The sequence below is a fragment of the Pinus tabuliformis genome, chromosome 6 (genome assembly GCF_031772625.1).
Source record: "Pinus tabuliformis cultivar Carrire ecotype Pingquan chromosome 6, CPIR1, whole genome shotgun sequence".
In the NCBI taxonomy this organism is placed as follows: Eukaryota; Viridiplantae; Streptophyta; class Pinopsida; order Pinales; family Pinaceae; genus Pinus; species Pinus tabuliformis.
In genome coordinates, this window is record NC_142292.1 from 513,887,394 (window position 1) to 513,911,811 (window position 24,418).

The window sequence follows — 24,418 nt, forward strand, 5'->3', positions numbered from 1 at the left end:
GAGCAAACCTGATATCAGAAACCGCTCCAGGATTTCTCCCAAAGGCACAGCAACAACAGACAAACTAGAGACAGAAAGCTGAGGAGAAGGCAGAGTCCATTAAAAAATTAACCAAGTTGAATTGGGACACTTACTGGCAGTACTTGGTTAAACCGCACAGTCAATGCATGACTCTCAAGTGCCTTACAAATTCTGCCGAGAAGATAGCGCCAGCACTTGCCGATTTTGTTTTCACAGGACAACTAAAATCGGAGGTCGGCCAACCGACGCTCCTCAAGCCGATGTTGAATGCTTGCGATCTCAGAGAACAGATACATAGATAGTTAATTTCCAGATACAATTTTAGTTTTATTTTTTATTTATTTTTGCCTTAGATGAGGACGATCATTTAAACCTCCTCCTATATTTTTGTAATAAACTATTTTTAGTATTTAGCTAGTAGTATTTTAACCCCTCTCATGCATTTGGAGAGGGGTCCAGAAATTTGTCAAAAACGTTTCCTCAGAACATGCACTTCTGCACCCTCGGAGGAGGTTTTGATGAATGAATGGAATGAGATTTATTGATATCTGTGTTTAATGTCTGCTACTGAAATGCATTTCTGTACTCTTAGTAGATATTGAATTAGGAAGAGATAAATCTATATTGTTGAAGCTCATGAGTAGGACTTGTTACCAATGGTACTTTTATCTCTTAATGATTTCTGCTTATGTGTCAAAGTAATCTTATATATTCAGTTGTTTATATATGAAAGCTTGAATGTTTGAGTTATCATTTGGCACTTTCGTATGGTGGTGACTATTCTGTTTATGCTTTAATGTATGAATGACTTATTATGTGATATGCTTCTCACAATTGTTTCGGCTAATTTCTTCTACGAAACAATTCATTTTTAATGAATTCTTTTCTCATAACAATTGAATGATCTTTATTACCAATTGTTGTTAGAAACTATTTTAGATCGCATAAGTGAAAAGTTAAATCTCGGGTTAGTTTTAGAATTAGATGTTTCTATTCATTAGAATATAATTGCATGTTTTAAATTAGACTTAGATTAAAAGCATTTTATTTAGAAATCTTTAGAAAAAGAAACATCAACTCTTATCATCACACACAAATTGGGAAACTGGTCCCATTATCCCCAGTCAGACCCACCATCCCAAACGGAAAAGGAGCTACTTTCAAGGTCTGGACCGGGTGGGTATCCCCCTTGTTGTAGACCCGATTTTCGGGGCCTTCAACATATTTGGCGCTAGAAGGAGGGCCTGAACTGTGAATGGCTAGTAAATCTAAATCTAAATACCGTTCCGAGAGTAAATCACCCTCAACATCTCCCCCGACTTCTCCATCGCATTTCGAGTCTTTAAATCTTAAGCGAGAGTTGAGAAAACAACAACCACTGCCACAAACCCAAACATTTCAGATAGATATACTATTGAACCTCCTGAAGTTGAGTCTTTGATTCATAAACTTAAAGGATTTTCCATATCACCGCAAAACTCTGAAATATCTCAAGGTAGTGTGACTTCGTAATACAATCCTTCTCATCCTCTTACCAGATTACAGAGCGAAAAGTTTGGTATCGAACCAACTGAATTACCTCTACCTAAAAGGAAAAGAGCAAGGAAGTCACCTCAAGGGTTTGATAGTGAGACTCTTTCATCATCAACATCCATTCCGACTTCTCCATTGCAAAGTCAACCATCCACCCCTCCACTTCAAGTTGTTGTCCATCAGAGTACTGGAACTTTAACATCCTCATCCCTACCACAAGGAACTTCATCTGCAATTTCCTCTGTTAGTAGTTCAACGATGGCTCAAAACCCATGGAATAATCCAGGGGCAGTCTCAATGCTTGCCCCCTTGAGTCAATTACTGGCCCATCCTGAAAAATGGCTGCCCAAGTTTAATCCTGAAGCAGGCATGCTAGCAAAAGAACACATAAACAACTTTATGTTATCCATAAATTTAAATGGAGTTACAAATGAAGACGTTGTTGTTAGACTTTTTCCTTATACTTTACAAGCAGCGGCCGAATCCTGGTATTTTCATTACCATCAGGGTCCATTACTAGTTGGGACATTTTCCAAGAACAATTCTTCACTAAGTTCGGCGATGATAGATCTACAGCAACACTGATCAATGATCTATCGAATCTAAAGACTGAATCAAGAGAACCTATCAAAGATTTTAACTCGCGTTTCAACAAGCTTTTGGATAAAATTCCGACCGCTTCCAAGCCTAGCGAAGAAGTCCGAAGTGAATGGTACATATCTGCTTTACCATCGAACATCGCGATCTTTGTTGATAGAGCTGCCAAGACAACATTGGCCGAAAACATGAAGGAAGTGATAGCGGTAGAAAAACGTATCTTAGCTTTAGAAAAGAAAAACGTTGTCGATGAAAGAAAATCTAAGAAGGTTACTTTTAGAGATGATCCTAAGAAAAAGCAATCAAAAGACCCATTTGATTTAGAAGGATTGTAGAAAGTCCTAAAAACCATGTCTAACGAAATGGTTGACATTAAAAGACAAGTAGCAGAGACTTCTGCTAAGAAACCCTACAAGCCTTATAGAAAAAATCCTTCAACTGATTCAAAGCCTCCCAATGCTATAACAAATGCAAAATCTGAAGGGGAAGAAGAGGAAGTTTCTAATGAAGAACCTATTGATGAAGATGAAGTTGTAGAGTTACAGGGAATGTGGGACTTCATTCTTCCAGACGAAGAGGATCAAGAGGCATCACCAGTCAGTACCAGAAGTAGAAATCAACTCGATCCTCCACAACCTAGTTCTAAACAGAAGAGCGCAAGCTCAATATCTAAGGATAAAGTCACAGGTAAGAAATCATCACCAAAAGCGACTCAAACAAGCCCAGTCCAATCCGATTCCTCAACTCCATCTAAAACACTGATTGTCTCTGATGAGATGGAGTATAATATCGTTGAAGACATGAAGAATACTAGGGCTAACATTACTTTTCACGAACTGAGCAAATTGAAGCATCAACAGAAACTACTTTTGAGAGAGTTACATGCAATATCCGTTGCACCTCTGCCTGCTGCTGTAATCTCGCAAGCTTCTCATGAGATGGGAAGACCTCCAACTAATATGGCAAATAAAGTTGATCCAAATGATATTGCTTTAATTGGAGGTAGGTCAAAATCCCATACTCCCCCATTCCTTCTTACTTACGAAATTTTCAATAAAAACTTGCATAATTGTTTAGTAGATTCAAGAGCTTCATCTAATATTTTGCCTAAAACAATATGTGCAAAGTTAAACGTCCAACCTCAAAAATCTGTAGTATGCATAGTTCAGCTGGACCGATCGCAGGTTGAAGTAATTGGTGAACTAAATCAAGTTACCATAAGGTTGTCATCTAATCCAAAGGTATGTCAAGTTATTGATATTTTAGTTGCAGATATTCATGAAATTTATGGTTTAATTCTTTGTAGGGATTGGTCTGAAAAGCTTCATGGATACTTTGCGACCGACTGGTCACACATGTGGCTCCCTTACAATGGTAAACCAAATCAGATAAAGGTTGAATGAGAAAGACACCAAAAATACATAGTGACAGAATTGGAAGGAGAAAATGAACCTGTAGCATACAACAACAATATAATTGGCAACTATTCTGTTGACTCTTTCTTAGGAAATTTTAATGCTCATACTTCGCCTTATTTAGAACATTCTGTTTTGCCTCAAGTAGAAAACTTTTCTCAAACAGATAATTCTAAATGTGTCAATTTTGTAGATAGTCCTGTAAATAACTCTTTATTTTGGAAATTATTTTTTGACGGATCTAAGTCTAACGATGGATCAGGAGCAGGATGTGTATTAGTTAGTCCAGAAGGGAATAAAACTATGCTAACATGTAGACTTGAGTTCGATTGCACAAACAACACTGCAGAATACGAAGCTTTAGTGCAAGGACTGTACAAGGCAATCAGACTAGATATCAAGTATCTACAAGTCTTCGGAGACTCTGAGATTGTTATTAAACAGGTGCGAAATACTATACATTGTCTATTAGGTCATTTAAAGCATTATCAATCTTTAGTGCAAGATCTGACTGAACATTTTATAGCATTCAATATTTCATCCATTCCCAGACTCCAAAATGCTAGTGCTGACCTCCCAGCTAATGTAGCTTCCAAGCTCATTCCCTTAGAAGACTATAGCCTAGACAGATTCTCAATCAAATTGATCTTTAGGCCCTCCATCCCTGATAATGTTACCAACTGGAGAATTTTTAACGATGACCCTGATATTGTAAGTTTCCTAACATCAGAAGGATCTTACACTAATCAGATAATTGATGAGGACCAACATGACAAGCAGTTACAACAAGAGAGCACTAATAATGCCATACCAAAATTTGTAGTCAAGTTGGAAGACTTATATGATTTGAAAGACAGATTTAAAAGGTCTACCAATTCAAAACTTCAGAGTTCAACTCTGAACTATGAATTAGTAAATCTAGGAACTGATACCAAGCCACAGAATATCAACCTAGGTCTTGGCCTAGCCCCTGAAGAAAAATTAGCCTTTGTTCGACTCCTGAAACAGTATAAAAGTGTCTTTGCTTGGAATTACGATGATCTTAAGACTTACGACACTTCAATCATTCAACATACTATCCCGATGATAGCTGATGAAAAACCTGTCCAGCAAAAGCTGAGGAAGATCCATCCTAATCTTGAAAGTCAGATTAAATCTGAGCTCAATAAATTATTGAAAGCCAAAATTATTTTTCCCGTTCGAAATTCTAGATGGGTTTCCAACTTGGTTCCAGTGAGAAAGAAAAACGGAGACATTAGAATTTGTATTGACTTTCGAAATCTTAACAAAGCCTGCCAAAAGGATAATTTTCCCCTACCTCCTATGGAACAAATATTGCAAGCAGTTGCAGGATCAGAATTAATGTCCTTTTTAGATGGTTTCTCCGGCTACAACCAGGTTTTGGTCCATCCTGACGATCAGCTAAAAACCACATTCAGAACCAAATGGGGTACTTATGCATATCAAAAGATGCCTTTTGGGCTGATTAACGCTGGCGCCACATTTCAAAGGGCCATGGATATCGCATTTAAGGGATTAGTAAACAAATCAGTGGTGATTTACTTGGATGACATAACAGTATATTCTAAAAAACGTGGTAATCACCTCAGAGACTTAAAGCAGATCTTCCAATGTTGTCAAAGGTATGGAATTTCACTTAATCCAAAAAAGTCCTTTTTTGCATTAAGTGAAGGAAAACTTCTTGGATTTATAGTGTCAAAATATGGAATCCATATTGATCCAGATAGAATTAAGGAGATTTCCGAAATATCCTTACCACATAGTAAGAAAGCCATGCAATCCTTCCTTGGCCAGATTAATTTTGTTAAAAAATTTGTTCTAGACTTCTCAAGGATTGTGTCACCATTACAAGCAATGATCAAGAAAAATTCGCACTTCAAATGGGGCCAAGCAGAGTATGAAGCATTCAATTTGATTAAGCAAGCGATTGTTAATGCCCCATCCCTAGCAACTCCAAATTTTTCTGATCCTTTCATTTTGTATACATTTGCCTCTGAGAAGTCATATGCTGCAATACTCACTCAAGCAAATCAAGACAAGGCAGAAGCCCCAATTGCCTTCTTTAGTTCAAATTTGCAAGGGGCTGAATTAAATTATTTTGACGTTGAGAAACAAGCTTATGCTGTTTTCAAAGCAATCAAACATTTTAGACCCTTTCTTCTTAAAACCCATACAAAAATCATAGTATCGTTTCCAGCGGTAAGAAATCTCTTAGTACAGAAAGACGTGGGTGAAAAAAGAGCAAATTGGGTCACTGCCCTACAAGAATACGACGCTGAGATCAAGCCAACAAATATTGTAAAAGGTCAAGGTTTTTGCAAGATGTTGGTTGGAGCATCGCTTATTTCTGAAATACCATCTCCAAATCAAGAGGTACAAATGTATGAGGCAAGCCTAAACGATATTGAATCGAGATATGTTGATATCATATTTTATCTAAAAAACGGATATGCTCCTTCAAATCTGAATTATACAAAGAAAAGAGCCCTAAGATTGAAAGCCAAGCAGTATCAACTCGTAAACAATGTGCTTTTTAGGATGAATTATGATTTTGTTATCCTTCGATGTCTTGAGAAATCTGAAGTTGAAAAGGTGTTGGAGGAACTCCATGATGGACCAGCAGGTGGACGTTATGCAGGAGATGCTACAACACATAAAATTTTGCCCACAGGATACTATTGGCCTACACTATTTAAAGATGCACATAGCTATGTAAGGAAATGTCAAGTTTGTCAAACTGCTGCCGGAAGACAGAAGAAACCATCATTGCCATTGCAACCAGTCAATATCGATCAACCCTTTGATCAATGGGGATTGGATATAATAGGTGAGATCGTTCCTCACTCTTCTAAACAACATAGGTACATCCTTACAGCTACAAATTATTTTACTAAATGGGTAGAAGCAGTTCCTCTCAAGACAGATAATGTTGAACATATCATCGATTTCATAGATCAGTTCATAATTATTAGGTTTGGTTTACCTTCTGCTTTAATGTTTAACAATGCATCATATTTTTCTGGCAATGCTATGACTGAATTTGCACTTAAAAGAGGTTTTAAGCTTAAATATTCTGCCAATTATTACCCACAAGGGAACGGGTTGGCCGAATCAACGAATAAAAATTTAATCAGAATCATTAAGCGAACCATTGATCAGAATCATAAAAATTGGCACAAATCTTTGATATATGCTCTGTGGGCAGACTGAATAACTCAAAAGGCTTCCATTGGCACTTCTCACTTTAATTTAGTTTATGGGAAAGAAGTAGTTCTCCCAACTCATCTAGCAATTCCTTCTTTAGCCTTAGTTCAATTTATTGACAAAACACCAACTTCATCTTTACAACTAAGACAACTGCAGATCCTTAAACTAGAAGAGCAACGAGAATAGGCTAAAATTACACATACTCATCATCAAGCATTAGTAAAGGCTTCCTTCGATTCAAACATGGTATCTAGGAAGGATTTTCAAATTGGAGATTTAGTTTTGAAATGGGATAAGGCTCACGAAGAAAAATGCAAGCATTCTAAATTCCAACGAATGTGGCTTGGCCCATTCCAAATTGTTGAAATTATAGATCCATCGACTTTCATGTTATAAGATTTAGCAGGGAAAAGAGAATCTTTACCTATTAATGGGCAGATCCTTAAAAAATACTTCCCATAGAAGATGACCTCTTCTATTTTTGTAAATTATTGTTTATAGCTTTATTTTGATAATAAAATAGGTTGTAAATGGTTACCTTTGGAATTCACGAAAAAGATAGGTGTTTCTTTTAAATTTTGTTTTTCGCTTGTATAAATAGAACTTATTTGGAAAATCGATCATTATTATTGAAAGATACAGTCAAATGCTACAAGCCTGAAAATTTTACTAGTTTCATTCTTACGAATTTTGATAAAAACAACCTTTAGTGGGAATTTGTTTTATATCAGTCATGAAAAGCATCAATAACAAAACGAAGGTTCTCTGTAGAAAAGCTATCTTCAAAAACTCTATAATTGTCATCCAAAGATATTCTTAAGGAACCAATGACTTCCTCCCCACCTAGGGAATTACGAGTTTCAAGGAGTAATCCAATGATACACTATAGACTTAAAGAATAAGAGGTCTCATCACGAGCCGACTTATCATGATCATAGATATTATAACTTGCTGACATTGCCAAAACTGCATACCAAAACAGGGCAATGACTCAAGATTGTTGCAATCAAAAAACAAGGGGTCTCATCATGAGCCAGCTTGTTCAGCAAAGTTATAAATCAAGTGAATGGCACTGTCATAATTTGGCTACCAAACCAAGACATTGTTCTTTAAGAATTAAAAGAAAACAAAAGCAATAAGTGTGGATATGGATTTATCTTTGAAAATTGTATATTTCTCCAAGTAGGATACATGATCATTGCTGGGTAACAGGTAACCCTGTCGAGGCTATGAACCCCTGCTGGCAGCAGAGGCTCTACCTACGACAAATGAGCACACTTAAAACTGATCTACAGAGAAGTCTTTGTTTTTATCTTTATAAACTAAGTAGTGGCTGATGTAAATACAATGACTAGCTTTGAGAAGAAAATAATTAGAGTTAGCACGGAAGGAACAAACTACCATTAACGGCTAAAAGCATGATGCACTTTATATTTCTATATTAAAGATTGATTTTCCAGAAAACTTTTCTGTTTTGGAAGTTTTAGAAAATTCAAAAGATAATCAGAGATAACTAGTTCTTCCTAGTGAATCGCCAATTGTTGTGGCCAGCAACAACCCCCCTTTTTATTTAGTATTAGTAATAAAACTAAATAAATGGGGAACCCTTCTAAAAAATAAAAAACTAGCACTTATATTTCCCTTTGAATAAAACACACTATCATAAACTTAAGAAAAACATCTGCAAAACCCAAAAACTTAAGTTTTATGATAAGTTTCGAATAAAATCGTTTTCTTAACAATAAAACATTGCATCGCAAAAGGGTAATGAAGGACATCATATAAACAAACTTTCGAAATTGCGAAAACGCGATGATGCGAGATCCCGCGCCTTACAGAATCATCGCACATTGCAGCTTTCATATGCCACAAGTACCACCTAAGATAAAACATCTCGATCCTGCGATATGCGATAAAGCATCTCGTAAATTGCATCTCGCAGTCGCAAAAAAAGAAATAAATGATTGTTAACGAAAAAATGATTGTTAACGAAAAGGATTAGCGATATGACAATCTATGATATTGCGATTTGCGATATTGCGAAGCAAATCGCAAAATCGCTTTATCGCAGATCAACAGGGCTCATTGCTCAATGAAATATTTCTCGTAATCTGATACCGAGTTATGGGCATTAATGTTAACTTAGTGGCTTATTGATGGTCATTTATGAGATAAGATTTAGATCTGATCGAAAGGTTGTTTCACGTAGGGTGATATATTTGATATGATTTCGGAATTAAGAGCTTTCCTGTCGCCTTATCTCTTACCATTATTCTTTCTTTACTTGAAAACTTGCAGGAGCGGTAAGTAGAATAATATACACAGCAGTGTGCAGAACGTAATGGGAAAGAAGGGAAAAGCTCTGGTTGCTGAGGAAAAAGAGATGACGCCCTTATTCACAGACACCACCTGTACCAGAGAAGCCAGCATATCCACTTGGGAAGGCATGTACAATCTGCTTGAAGAAGAAAACCCCAGAGTTATGGAAGTTATAGTGACAGCAGACTCACGCGGGTCATCTGAAGCATCAATTACTTAACTTGCATGTTCATTCCTACACCGAATAGTGGCAAGGCCTAAGATACTTCCATATACAGACATGGTCAAGTGGGTATTGGATAGCGCTGATATAACAAATAGGCAATTCAAGTCTTGGAGCCAGGAGCTTATTGGGTCATTCACCCCATAGGATTTAAGACTCATGTATCATCTACCAGAGCCGCAGGCAAGCTACAACAAACAGTTCGTGGAGAAATTCGCCAAAGAAAATGAAGATTTGGCAGAGTGCACCAAGAACTGGTTGGCAAAGGAAGAGCCATTGAAAAAGGACAAACATGGTATGTACAGTACTGGTTCCCTCTCCTCCTCGTATTGTTTTGCTGCTACTATGCTATGTAGGCTATTTGGAAGGCCTGACATCAACAAGTTTTCATCCGAATGGCTACCCCTATTAGATGCGGCCACTAATGCCACTATTATGGATTGGGCCCAGATATTGTCTGATAATTTAGCCTCAGCCATTTGGAACTACTGGTCTAAAAGAACTCCCTCTCAGAGGATTTAACCTTCTTTCTTTTTAGCTGCTTATGTTATGGATGCAATCTGTTCTGTTTCCAGATTTCCTTTAATGGGTTGGAAGTGGACTATACAGAATCCCTTGCCCATTCACATTTACCATAAGGAATTGTGGGATTCCAAGTTTATCCCGTATTTTTACAGAATTTGTCATGGAGTTATGTTACCTCTTCACAAAATGTTGTATAATAAGGACGCCCCAAGATTTTCCCCCGAAACGGAAGTTGATATTCTCCCTGTTGGAAGATGGTTTGGGGAAGAGTTTTTCACTTATGTCAGAGTATTTGGAAGCATTTCTTCCCCTCATGTGCTACCCTTGTATGTTCCTGATAAGTTATTGGCTCGAGAAATTGCCTACCAGACCTGTGGGGTGGGAGGAGTGAGCAAAGAAATGAAAGACAAGAAGAAGGTCATCTGGCCGCAATTTCCTGTGGCCTGTGGGGCCTTTTCACTGTTTGATTTAGGTCATGCATTCAAAGAAGTAGACAACATGCTGGGTCTACGACTGTTTAAATTTCCATAGAGACAATTCGATCCCTTTGATGTCATTAAGAATTTTACTACAACTGTCAAGATAAAGGTATTTTCTAAAGAAGATGATCTCTTTGATGACATCTTCCAGCAGAAAAGCACACTGAAAGACATTTTTCATATGGCTCAAATTCAATTTCCCCCAACGGAATTCCAAGAATTCAAACTCTACAGAGAGAGGAGATTAGCAAACATCCCCTTGGATAAGTTGCGCTTAGAACCAATAAGGGAGCCAACTCCCAGTGTTAGTCTAAGTGGAATCTCAGGTACAGACAAGTCCAGGTCTAAGTCTGGGAAAGAATCACCAGAACGCTCTAAACGGTCTGAGAGCGACCATAATAAAAGTGAAGGGTCAGTTAGAGATACTGCCCAGGGTCAGTAATGGTACTTTTATCTCTTAATGATTTTTGCTTATGTGTTAAAGTAATCTTATATATTCAGTTGTTTATATATGAAAGCTTGAATGTTTGAGTTATCATTTGGTACTTTCGTATGGTGGTGACTATTCTATTTATGCTTTAATGTATGAATGACTTATTATGTGATATGCTTCTCACAATTGTTTCGGCTAATTTATTCTATGAAACAATTCATTTTTAATGAATTCTTTTCTCATAACAATTGAATGATCTTTATTACCAATTGTTGCTAGAAACTATTTTAGATCGCATAAGTGAAAAGTTAAATCTCGGGTTAGTTTTAGAATTAGATGTTTCTATTCATTAGAATATAATTGCATGTTTTAAATTCGACTTAGATTAAAAGCATTTTATTTAGAAATCTTTAGAAAAGGAAACATAAACTCTTATCATCACACACAAATTGGGAAACTGGTCCCATTATCCCCAGTCAGACCCACCATCCCAAACGGAAAAGGAGCTACTTTCAAGGTCCGGACCGGGTGGGTATCCCCCTTGTTGTAGACCCGATTTTCGAGGCCTTCAACATACCCATAAGATACTTACATAACAACCCTTGTGGGACTCTGGACAACCCCTTAATCGACTTTGGCTTGTCGTTTGGAGTTTGACCAGTTTCCAAATTATATTATTCCCCTGTTTTATGTTATCACCGAAGGCTTTCCTTTCAAAAGCCCTTGGCCCCCTTCCCTGTATTAATTGTTACTATTACGTAGTTCCTCTTCATATTTTGGAACCTATGGCTATTATTCCTTACCTAAGTCCAAGTTTATCTTCTCACTCCTTAGTCAGACAAGAAAATACATATTTTATTGTTCTATACAGGCAACCCTTCTTAACAGGTTCATACTACACACAATCATAAAGATAGTCTCGTTTTTCCCAAATTTAGAAAGAAACATTTGTTCTTCATTCACAGTAAACAGAAAAGAAAGAAATTAATCTTTTGAGATTTTTTTTTCTTTTTTTACAACAAAGAGAATCTCATAATTTCTGGAAAAGATTTAATGCATTTATCTGCAATAGTCTAGCATTAGGGGAATTTTGAGGTTTAAAATGGGCCTCCTAAGAAAAATGTACAACCAAAATAAACTTTTTAAGAACTAATAGGATTCAAGATGATGATGTCAACCATGGGGGATGATTCACCATTTTTGGTGTAAAAAGGTAAAAACATTAAAAAAATAATAAAATAATATAACTACTTTTTCAAGTTGTGTTTTCAACATACCTCCCCAAGGTTTTACTCAAATTTTGAGCAGGAGTACTTGTTGGATACAAAATTTAATTTCTCATCCAAGGAGTACCCATGTTGCATACTTTCTATTACGAAAATGAGAAATACATGAAAAACGTGATTTCCATCACATTTTTCATGTATTTCTCATTTTTCGTGTAACAGGGTCCGTCGAAAGTATGAAACACTGGTACTCTTTGGATGAGGAATCAAATTTTGCATCCAACGAGTGTTGTTGCTTGAAATTTGAGTAAACCCATATGGAGATAAGTTGAAAAGATGAGTTGAAAAAATAGTTTTTTTTTTCTCCCTCTAAAATTTGAGGAAAAATCATATTTGAGCTTGAAGTAGTCACGGAAACAAGAACCCGACAGCTACAAAATCGATCAATTTTAGAGTATCTCATTAAGTGGAAGAACTTACCCGCTGAAGATTCCACATGGAAGGATGAGAATTTTATACAGAAGCATCCATAACTACCCAAGTGTTGAGAACAACACTTTTTTGAAGGAGGAGGGCATGTTAGGTCCCTATAATACTAGTGTATCCCCCTTATTGTTATTGTTGTGCCCATGTAGCCCCCATATTGTTATTGTTGTGCCCCATAGAAGCCCACTATTGTTATGTTGTGCCCTTACATTATTACTGTTATATAAGCCCTGATTATATTATGACCCCTTAGACTCCTATATATACAAAGGAGTTCTTATCATTTGTATCATCCAAGAATTTTTCATTTATGTAATGTAAAAGAGGTTTCCCCCTCAAAGAGGATATTTTTTAAGTTGTTGATCTATCTTTTATGTGAGTTGGTTTCATAACAAAGTGTTTTGATATGTCCAACCTGTTCTAGTTTTGGGAAAGGATACATGACTTAAATAGCAACTGTTAATGCATCGATTATCATTTTCATTTATTTTGGCACCACACTTAGTTTACGGCACTCAACTTCGATATTTTCATTATGTTGACTATGTGCATGGAGATGGTGGCATTATGAGTTTATGTACTTTATTCCATCATGACCAACTTAGAAGAATTTGTTGATAGGGCCATGTTATTAGACCGAATGATATATTATTTTCAGTAGAGTGCCTTCCTTACCTCTTTGAATTCTAATTTATCCATAGATAGCTTGCTAAATAACAAAAGTTGGACAAAAACAACGCTAAATAGGAAATAATTGTAGAGAAAAAACTATAGTAGATTTGGATTGAAGGAAAATATCATTTCTCTTAATGTGTATGATGTTACAAGAGGAGTATGAAAGTAGATAAACACCATAACACCATTAGATCAAATAGATAGCAGAATCCAAGCATCCAAAGGATGCCTGGTAATGAAAATGCCTAGAATTTGCTTGAAAGACTAGGTTAAATAGTGGCTCCATAAAGAAAACCTAAAGAAAGTCCCTAATTCCTTAGACCCACAAACAAGAGGATATTTTTCCCTACTCTAGGAGATTGCACTTATGTGTAATGTAGAATAAACCCTCATCAAAGCCATAAGAAATACTTGCTCCAATAAAAACCAACTCACAATGAATGTGTTTACCATCCAAGGTATGTGGTTGAGGCCCAATGCACTACTTGAATTACCCATTTGCAATATTGAGCTTAAGAAAGATATGATGAATGAACATGTCCTCTAGTATGGATCTTGAAAGGCCCAACATAAGCATTGAACAAATCGCATTCTGACTTGTGCGAGAAGAGAGGAGGTGGTGGTCAAATCCATCAGGAGATATAATACAATATTATGCCCCATTAAGCATTAAATCACTTTTTTTCATTGTTGAGACAACCTTTTCTCAATGATCAGTTTCAACATTCTGCTCATGTTTAATATGATAGGACCACATTTGATCGAATTTTCTTGCTAGAGACTTAATTATAATGAGGGAATTGACCTTATATCCCCTAAGGAGAACTTTCTTATCATGATTCTAATGACCACATTAAATCTCTTATAATGGCTGGAGATTTTAATCCTTATTCTAGTGCTAAGGAGAGACCTTGCTATAGTTCTAAGAATTTTGTTAAATTATTAGGAACATTGCCAAGGCCCCATACAAAATATACTATTTTTTACCTCTGGGATGATGTAGACTCCCACCATAACTTACCACCCTAATTAATTTTAACATATCATGGCATGTCAATTTTAATTTTAACCATATTAAGCTTACATAATGTTTCTTTTTGTGACACTCAAATACAAGTTTGTTGCTAGTGCTAAGTATTCCTTAGCTACCATCATTGACACATTGTAGTCACAAACTAAAAAAAAATTAAAAAATTACATGGAAGCCGACGGTTGAGTTTATGCAAAGATCGCAAAGGATACCAATGAAATTTATAAAGTTATCTAAGTCCCAACATTAGCAAAAATTAAGTAGATATGAAAACACACACACACACACACAAATTAGACATATACAAATTATCCACAAATTTATGGTAGTATTTGTTTGTTTGTTTGCTAAGTTGTGTGAGTCTTGAGATGATTGCATGCTTAACTTTTCTCTTGAGAAACCATGACCCAGGGGCATCTAAGCTGTCAAAATCACCCGAGGATCGCACTGATCGGCCTAGGCCAAACCAACCCTTAACATGACTAGATCTTTTCCCATAGATTTTCGAACCAGTGACCTCAATGCCAGAGTTCCTTAACAATACACCATGCCACCATCTATTCTACGCCCCGTGGACCACAAATTTATGATATTTATTATGGGAAAAAAAATTCATATTATAAATTTAATATACACAATGTACATCTGAAAACAAATCTAATTCCTTATATATTAGGAGAAAAGATTTAAAATAACCCAATATATTCATATATCATAATCATAAATATATGTGTACAATAACTTTATATGTATAATTATTCATTACCAATGTATACTCTACGTCATCGGGTTCCACTAACAAAATTTATTAAATTCAAAGTTCATTGAATTTCATTCCTGGGCGAAATTATTTGATGAGGTTCACAAATCTCAAGCCTAACATTAACAAGTCAAACATAAACACTAATAATTTCTTGAAATTCATCTAAACTTTTATTGAAATTCATTTCAAGTTCATTACGAATCACATGAAATTCAAAGAGGTTCATAATAATAAAAAAAACAAAAAACAAAACAAAAAAAAAAAACCCTCAGGCTAAAACCTACTTGCTTTATTGTCTGCACTAAAAGAATGTTGTTTTTGAATGTCAAACTTGATGAGGGGGAGACCAATAGGGGTTAAATTAGCTTTGGAAGGATGTTGGGAATCCTATTGTTAATTTACATAGAACATCTCTTTTTTGATATTATTTTTCATTTCTATTTGTTTATCTTCAAAATTTGATATGTTAAGTTTTCATTTATACTACACATATTTAAATTTTATAAATTTATATATTATTATAAGTATAATATTTCAATAAAACATAAAAGCTAAATACAAAAGATATATATATATATATATATATATATATATATATATATACATATATATATATATATATAAACTTTCTTGTCATTTAATCAAACTTTCTAGTTCCAAAGACCTAATAATTTGTAATGGAATTAATAAGTGGCCAACTTCTGGCCCGATGACTTGTATATGTGAGCTTGATAGTAGTGTTGTGGATTATGCAATATATGATACCCATGTTCCCAACTGTATTGTAAATTTTGAACCCCTAAATGACCACGAGTCTGATTCTAACAACAAACCTTTAACCTTAACTCTAAACCTTGACATGCACACCAACCGCATGAAAAATAATTATGACGGTCAAAGACACATTCATTTTGACAGAAGTAAAATGGATCTCTTCTTAAAGGATTTAAAAAGGGATTTAGATTTCTTAACATATAGTGATAACATGTTGGACAGTTGGCCTTGTTAGGATGGAAGGTGACATCATGTGTGTTGGCATTGATGTCAACCAGGTGAACATTGATGATAAATGGGAAAGCATACTAGATGCATGGTGTGTTCCTCTCAGGGGGAGTCTTAAAACCTTATAGTTATGATGGTTGGGTAGCCCAAGCTTTAAATGAATTTCTACCTCATGAGCTTAGTTGAGATGCTTTTCCAAGTGGCATAGTTGGATAATGCTCGGAAAGAGATTTCCATCAGTATGTTGAAATATGAAAAAGGTCTTCTAAATCAAACATTATGGCCAGTGAAAGTGTGCAAATCAAAAAAGTCAACAAGCAATGTTCCAAGGCTCAAAGTTCCACCTTTCCTTTCTGTTTTGTGTGAAATATCTTTAATTCCAAACTTAGGCAGATTTTGAAGTAAGTTTGGGACTTAGGCGATTTAGGCCTAGTTAGAAGTCAGGTCGTGCAACAGAATTTCAGAGTGGAAATATCCCCCGACCACCGACCTGTGTGGGATCAGCTACCTAGTTAGGCCCTTGGACTAATCAGAGGTTGGCCCAATCAAGAGGTTACGGGAGGAGTTCAAAGGATCGACCCTTGACCTTTGACCTGTGAGGGATCTACTACAAGTGGCAACCAAGGTGGTATATGACGTCAGCACATAGTGATGTGGAAACATGGGAAGAGGACACATCGCATGTGTTTTCAACATTTTTAGGTGGCCAAGTGGGCCAAATTCGAGTGACGCGTGGCACCACGTAAGCATGGATGAATTCAATATGATTAGATGCGATGTATGTCGGATGATGTGCCATAGTCTTCGAAGTTAGTGCCAGGAAGTTAGTTTGGTGAAGTTTTAATGTGCATTTGGCTTTTATCAGAAAATTACTTGGAGTTGGATCTTCGGGCCTCCATGCAAGTTGGGGCAAGTGCAAGCATAGAGAAAGCAAGTTGGTCATCCTCCGACCTCCCAACCAACATTGTTAGGTGCACCTAGGAGTTGGTTTTTTAGTGTTTCTTCGTGTGTCATGTGACCGAAGAGCCTTAGGGCTACTCGATGAAAGGTGTTTAAGCACTAAGGACTATGCACCATGGGAATCGACACATTTGTCATAAATTGGTCAAAATCCAGTTTGGAACTATGAGACACATTTGGCAGTTATTCCATACCTAAAATTTCACGAGAGTTTGGAACACTATTAAATCTTGTGCATGAATTAAATGGTGATTGCGGAGAATTGAATTGCAAGAAAACAAGGACCACAAAATCTCAAATAATTAATGATGCAACGTATATATTAAAGGAATCCATCCTCGATCACATCATTAATGCATCAGTTCATTTAATGAGTAAGAAGAGCCATGTCGAGTATTAAAGATCTTTGATAGTGTCCTAACAATACTAGAGTGGAGACCATACTAGTGTTAGTTGGTTAAGTAAATTGAACCCATAATCATGTTATTAATTGAAGATCAATGTGTCATACTGCATGGAGGATTGAATGATTAATGAGCTGACAAATTGCATCATTTAGTGTGTTGATTCTGAACAAAAATTATGGGAAACATTGAGTCTGGGTGAATCGATTTAGAGTTGTATGAGTAGTGGTGTGCGTAGGTGAGATGTGTGTGAAGTGTGAGGGTGTAACATAACTATAAAATAAGAGAGAGTAGCAAAGCTAAAGTTGCAGAGAAGAGGGAAGCCAAAAGTGTGGATGAGACATATAGAGGAAGGAGTTGTAAGAGACATTAGAATAGATTCTTTGTGTTTTATGTAATAGAAGCAAGTCATCCTTCTCAGTTTCAAAATTGTATGAAAAGTTGGACAGTTGGTTGAAGCAAGTTGTGCTCTAGATTCATAAGACATTGGTGCCTCTTGGCAAGTTGTGGCTTTCCTATTTGAAGGGTGTTGGGGCCTCCTATGAGTGGGTGCTCACAAACAAATTGATGTAACTGAGTAGGTTCTTTGATTACATCATATTAAAAAACAGATTGGTGGTTTTTCCCTTTTGGGTTTCCATTTTTAAATACCTTTGTCCATATGTGTAGGCTTCTCATGTTAATGGTGTGTGTTCACATGAATGATATAGTCTACTACTTATGTATTTAGTTGAGAATGCTCATATGGGTGAATGCCAAGTTAGAAGAGATAATAAGAATTAGGATTAAAAATTTAAATTATATTAATTACTAATTCACCCCCCCTTCTCAGTAATTTAGTATTCCAACAATTGGTATCATAGCTAGGTTCCTTCAAGAATAGTTTAACCGCTAGAAGGTAGATCAATAAGGAATTATGTCTAGACAAGAGAATCAAGATGCTTACTCAAGTAAGATAGCAGTGTTTGATGGGACAAACTATGTTTTTTGGAAAATTAGGATGGATACCTATCTCATGTCCCTAGGGACACATTTTTTGAGCTTTGCATTAGTAGATTATGTTGCCCCAACAACTCCTCCTACATATGCAAATGGTAAAAAGGTTTATGTGAATAACATAAAGGCCAAGGATTCCATTCTCTACAATATTAGTCAATCTGAACTTGTAAAGGTTATGCACTACAAGTCAGCTAAGGAAGTGTGGCACAAAATTAATAAGAGTCGTGAAGGAGATGAGAAAGTTAAGAGAGACAAGCTCCAAACCTTCAAAATGAGATTTGAGAGCTTAAGGATGAATGAAGAAGAAAGAATATTAAAATATTTCCTTAGAATTGATGAGGTAACGAACATGATTAAAGGACTTGGTGAAGATATCAAAGAGGAAGTAATTGTTCAGAAGTTTTTGAGGTCTCTACCTATGATATTCAATGCCAAAATATCAGCGATCTAGGAGATGACAGACTTGAAAATTCTCACAATGGACTATATAGTTGGTACTCTCACAGCTTATGAGATGAGATTAGGTAAAGATAATATTGAACCTAAGGATACAACACTCAAAGCATCTAAGAATACTAAGGAGCACAAAGATCATCAAGAATGTTCTAGCTATGAATCTGATCAAGAGTTGGCTCACTTTGCCATAAAACTAAAACATGGTTCGGTTAAGTATAAAGGCAAGCTACCCTTCAAATGCTTTGATTGTGGAAGAGTTGGGAATTTTTATTCTAAGTTCCCTTATAAAGAAAAGTCAGAGAATGATAAAGCTCAAAATCCCATAGATAAAGCTTAGAAATATCAGAGGAATAAATCCTTCAAGAAGAAGGGGCTTTACTCTAAACAAGACAACTCTACATCAGAATCTAATAGTGAGGATTCTTCAGAAAGTGAGCCTAATGAATGTGTGCTTATGGAGCTTGAAGCTAACTCCAAAACTAAGAATGATTCAGAGTCCGAGGAAGAATAAGGAGTAGTGGATCTTAAAGGGATCTCATCAATGCTCTTGATAAATTACAAAAGGCAAAAAAGAAGAACAAGCAACTAAAAGAACAGTTGTTGTGAGCTAAAGAAGGTTTGTATAACTCTAATAATGAGGAGTTTGTTTATTAAAGAGAAAAAATTGAAGAATCCCTTAAAAGCAAAGACATGCTAGCACATCATTTAGAAGTAAAGCAAAAAACTTTTGAAAATCTATTGGATGAGAATAGACTCTTGAAACAAGAATTGATCAAGAAATGGGATAAGAAGATTTCATAAACATGTAAAGGAGAAATTTTGTCTCTTAAATTCAAGTTGGAGGAAGAAAAAAGAAAGGAAGAGGTTTTGAATGATTTGATCCTTGAATGGGAAGAGAATTTTCACTATTTAGTTGTAGAAATAGTATCTTTCAGAATAGACCTTGATAAGTCCACAACTCAGAAGGATTTGGACAACAAAAATGTTGAAGGAAAAAACAAACTAAATCAAATTTTAAACAGTCAAAGGTCTCCAACAAATGAAGTGGTTCTGGGGTACTCTAAATCACAAAAGTCCTCTAAAGGAAATATCAGTTTCATGTTAGCACGATTTGAAGGCCCCTAAAGCTTTACAAATGTTTTACAAGGTCGAGTCAGTATAGATAAACCAAAACCAAGTTAGAGGAGCACTCAACATTAGAGCAAGAACTTCTCAAACAATTATCACCACAAAGATGCAAATCAATCAACAAGACAACAAAGATGCATGCAACCAACTCAAGCTCGTCAATTCGCAAATACCAAGTATCCAAAATTATTTTATGGTCATTGTTATAGATGTCATATCTTTGGATATAAAGCCACAAATTGTAGAATTTTTAAAGTTGAATGAGATGAAAATCTCAGATATAGAAATTATCAAAATTATAGAGCATAGAATTCATTCCTCATGAATATGAATCATTTCTCTCCCCTAATGGATGAAATTGAATGCTTCAAGTGCAATAATTTTGGTCACAAGGTAAGTGAGTGTAGAAGCATATTTAGGCACCTCTCCAAGCAACCAACATTCTCTAGGGACAAGAGGAGTTGGAAGCAAAAAACATAGAAATATGAGGAATGTGGACTTTCTCTATCTACACATGATCAAGAAAATAGATGGTATGTGGATACTGGCTACTATAAACACGTGACTTGGGACAAGAGAAAATTGTTATTTTTGAAAGAGAAAGATAAAGGGAATAATGTCACCTTTGGAAATAATGCTCCAGCAAAAATTAAAGGAAAGGACATAGTGTTATAGACATATTTGGGCACCTCAACCCCAATCTTATATGTCTATAAACTACGGCTCTTTAATCCCTAAAAGTGTTGTGTCATACCCTAAAAGATCATGGTCAACTGATTACATCATTCCCCAAAAGTTCCACCAGAAAAACCATCCAGAACTCGCCAAAACAGGACCATACTGACTGCTCCACTGTCAGGGTGTGATGCATACTGACTTCTACACTAGCCAGGTGCGATGCATACTGAAGAGGCCTTCTGTGCGGTGCAATGAACGAGGATGGACAAATGTCCGAGATAGTTTTCTAAGTGGATGCTCATGGAATCTTCCAGAAACTTTTCCTATGACATTTGTCTCTCTGAATTCGCCCAGGGATGAGTAAGAGATCCAAGAAATCTCCAAGTGGAACCAAGAAGAACAAGTGGAATGACACTAATCAAAAACCCAGAGATGACTCACACCCTTGCATACATCTATAAATGGATCCCTCATCTGAAAGATCGAGAGGCTGGAATCTTGTAATTTGTAAGGAAGTGCTGATAGTTTATGTCTGAGAAAGAGCATTATATTGTTGGGTGATCTTGCTTTTCATGAGGTGAAGAGGGCTTTGATGCTGGATCAGACAGCTGGGTTGTAATTCTCCCTTCTATTTAATAAATTTCTTTGAGTTTTTCCTCCATACAATCGTGTATTTGTGAATTCCATTGTATGTTCAATGTATTTCTGATTCTGCATTGCTTATGATATAATAGATCAAGATGATTTGATGGTGTTTTGTTACTTTGTTTCTACAGGTATTCTCTAAGCGGGATAAGTAGGAGAGGAGTTGCAAGCTCTATCAAGGGGGAGAGAAATCAAGTAAGGAGTCAAGCGGAAGATCCAGGTTGGTTCCTTTGCTTCTCTCTTATTTGTCATACATAGAGGAAATCCCAAATTGCTTTGATTGTTTGTTTGCTAGGATAGCTGCCAATCCTAGAGGGCTAGCAGATCGAAAAGACACTAGTTTTCCCAGAAACAAAATGGCGACTCTGCTGGGGAACGAATAGATGTTTGTTTTATAAACTATAGACGAAGCCTGAAGTTAGCCAGATAGCCTTCGAACTACTCTTGCTCTGCAATTGCATAGTAGATGAATGTTGCTTCAGTCAATCTCCGGTTTAGTTTATGAACTGAACATTTGACCTACAAGCATTCTAGATGCCCTTTTGGTAGCTCAGTAACCTCTCAATATCATACCTCTGCACTTTTCTCTTTACTGTCTATCATAGCTCAACTTAACTCATTGAAATCAGCATTTGCACTCCCTGGCCCATCGCACTGTCTATCACTGTCTGCCAGTATGCATCGCACCTCCTGAGTCTGAAAAGTGCGATGCATCCTTGTTTCTCTGAAGCCCAGGTGCGATGACTGACTGAGCCTATTTCCCTTCTTGAAATTTGGGTTTTTTGTCCTTGTTTTCAGCTCTATTTAGTTGTTTTGCTGCTTATGAATAGTACCTCATTACTGAAGCCTCCTTGCATCAGATAGATTAGCCTCCATTGATTAGGATTAGTAGATGTTTTTATGTATTTGTCCATCATTTACGATCCTTTGTCGAAAAGTTGCTTAAATCGATATGTCGTTTTGGTACAAAAAGTGTTGTAACTGTTGTTTTGTGTCAAAGAGAGAAGTGTCGTTGAGTCTTCCTTCCCTGGATAGTCGATTGAACTTTTGTCATGTATTTGATTTGATTTATTTGATATTTGAAGTGTCGAAAGCATTTTCTATTCGAAATTGAAAAGTGTCGTTGAGTCTTCCTTTCTATTTTGAAAAAGAAATTGTCAAAATGTCGCTTTGAGTAAAATATTTCAGATCTTTACTACATTTAGTTTTCTTTTTTGGCATTTTCACATTAAAGAGAACGAAAACAAATACATGCATTTGCATTTGCATTTAGACTATGTGCAAAAAATGATTTAGGAAAAGTGCATATAGTGCGTGTTGTTTGCTCTTTGTTTGAAAGAATCGTAATCTTCTTTCCTTAGTAGCTAGGATTTTCATTGCTCAAAATAAACAACGGTTGTTTATCATTGTAGACTGCATATTTAGGAATTTTAAATCTACATCACGTGGTGAACCATTGAAAGGCAAACTTTTAAACAAGATCAACTCTAAAATAAATTTCAATGAACTTAACAACGCTTTGGAACTTAACGCAACACATCTAGAGGTCTAGGCTAGAGACGTGTTCCGGCGTCGTAAAATCTAGTAACTATTGTTTTCATTGAAGGTTGGGTGATTCTTCCTCCTTGATACGACAAGTGCTAGCACAGACTTGTGCTCCCCGTACCGTCGCATATATATTGGGAGACCACAATAGGCTTATATCCTTTATCCATAGGAAGCCGTGTCTGTCGCCCTATCGATCGCAATGCACTGAACACAACATTCGGGAAGATTGACTGCCGTACATAAGTCCTTGGTAATTTCTTTTTAATTTATCACCAAGGTGTATTTTGCAGTTTTGCGATTGGTTTGGTAATCCCTCTGTCCAGATTTCCAGAGTAGTCACTTTCGTTCCTTTTTTACTCTTTAAAAGAAAAGGTCCATCTGAGCACTTGTCACTTCAGGCTCATTAAAAATCGAAAGGGACTAGAGTCATCTTTAGCTTTTTCTCGACTCTTAAAAATTGAAAAAGCAAAGTTGTATCAAAGCGTCATTAAAATTTATTAAATTCGGAATAACATCCCTATTTCCTTCATTGATCTTAGGTTGAGATAATGGAGTCCACCAATCATGGAATCCCTTTTGAGGGGAATCCTAGTCCTTTCACATCTTGGGGAAATATTGGTGCTCCTCATATGGCCACTTTGTCCCTTCTGGGACTTACCATTGGCCTGCCAGTGTGGCTGTTCTCGACCTCTCTAGTTCAAAATAACGTGATTCCTCAGCAATCGAATCAGCATCCAGTTCTAAAGTTGACCCCTCGCCTTCTTCTTCATTTGTTTCTTCGTCCCCTTCTTCCTCTTCACTTGGTGAAAGTAGTGATGCTAATAACCAAGTAGCTAAGAAGTAGAAGAAAGGTAAGGAGAAGAAGAAGAAGCCAACTCAGCAAGGGGGCAACCAAGCAACCATAGATTTGGATGCATCAGCTAGTGAAAATCCGCACATTAAATCTCTTAAACCCAGATTTCCATGCATAATCTGTAGAGGAGACCATTTTCATCGAGAATGTCCGTGCATTCCTCAGATCTTGAGAGAATGGCCCCCCCGTTCGCACCAACCGGTGTCATCAACCTCTGCTGATCATGTTGGTAATACAACATCAACTAGTGATAATGAAGTTCACGGACAGAAAGGAAAAGTCAAAGTTCCATGTAGGTTATGTGAAGGGGACCATACCCTTCCCTGTTGTCCTTTTTTGGATGAAGCCAAAAGAGTCTTGCATAACCGTCTTGCTTCACCGCAGCAACTTCCATCTAGATACAGGAAACTCTCCCCAAGTCCTTTACTAGTTGAAAATCCGACTGACTTAACTGAACCGTCGGTCGAAACACCTATCGTTGAAAGTGAATCTTCTGATTCCATACCAGACCAAAGTCAACAGGTCGAAATGGCAGTCGACCCAGTTTTACCTTCAGAAGATCATATCCTTCCCGAAGAGAGTAAGAATGATATCGTTCAAATTCTTTTTGTTACTTCAGAGTCCGATGAACTTGGGGGCAATCCGCCCGTTCCTTCACAACAGGAGGAAATCCCCCAGTTCTCGCTACTCAAGGGGTTAATTCAACCATTTATTCGGTACCCCCTCCAAGCAGTCTAGTCACTTCCTTTGATTGGAATCGACTAGCGAGATCTCGCCTTCCTTCTTATGTAC

General features: G+C 36.6%; 1 protein-coding gene across 8 annotated transcripts in view; it reads left to right on the forward strand.

Annotated features, from left to right (window-relative positions):
• The window catches only part of LOC149259559 (uncharacterized), a 112,732-nt gene that overhangs the window by 75,199 nt on the left and 13,115 nt on the right, over nt 1–24,418 (forward strand). For all 8 annotated transcript variants that reach the window (XR_016257694.1, XM_089418683.1, XM_089418707.1 and 5 more), the window contains one exon: nt 21,357–21,445. Coding sequence is in view for 7 of the 8 variants with exons in the window: in XM_089418683.1 (XP_089274809.1) it covers nt 21,357–21,445 (89 nt within the window). In the remaining variant the exon portion in view is untranslated. The remainder of the gene's footprint in view (nt 1–21,356; nt 21,446–24,418) is intronic.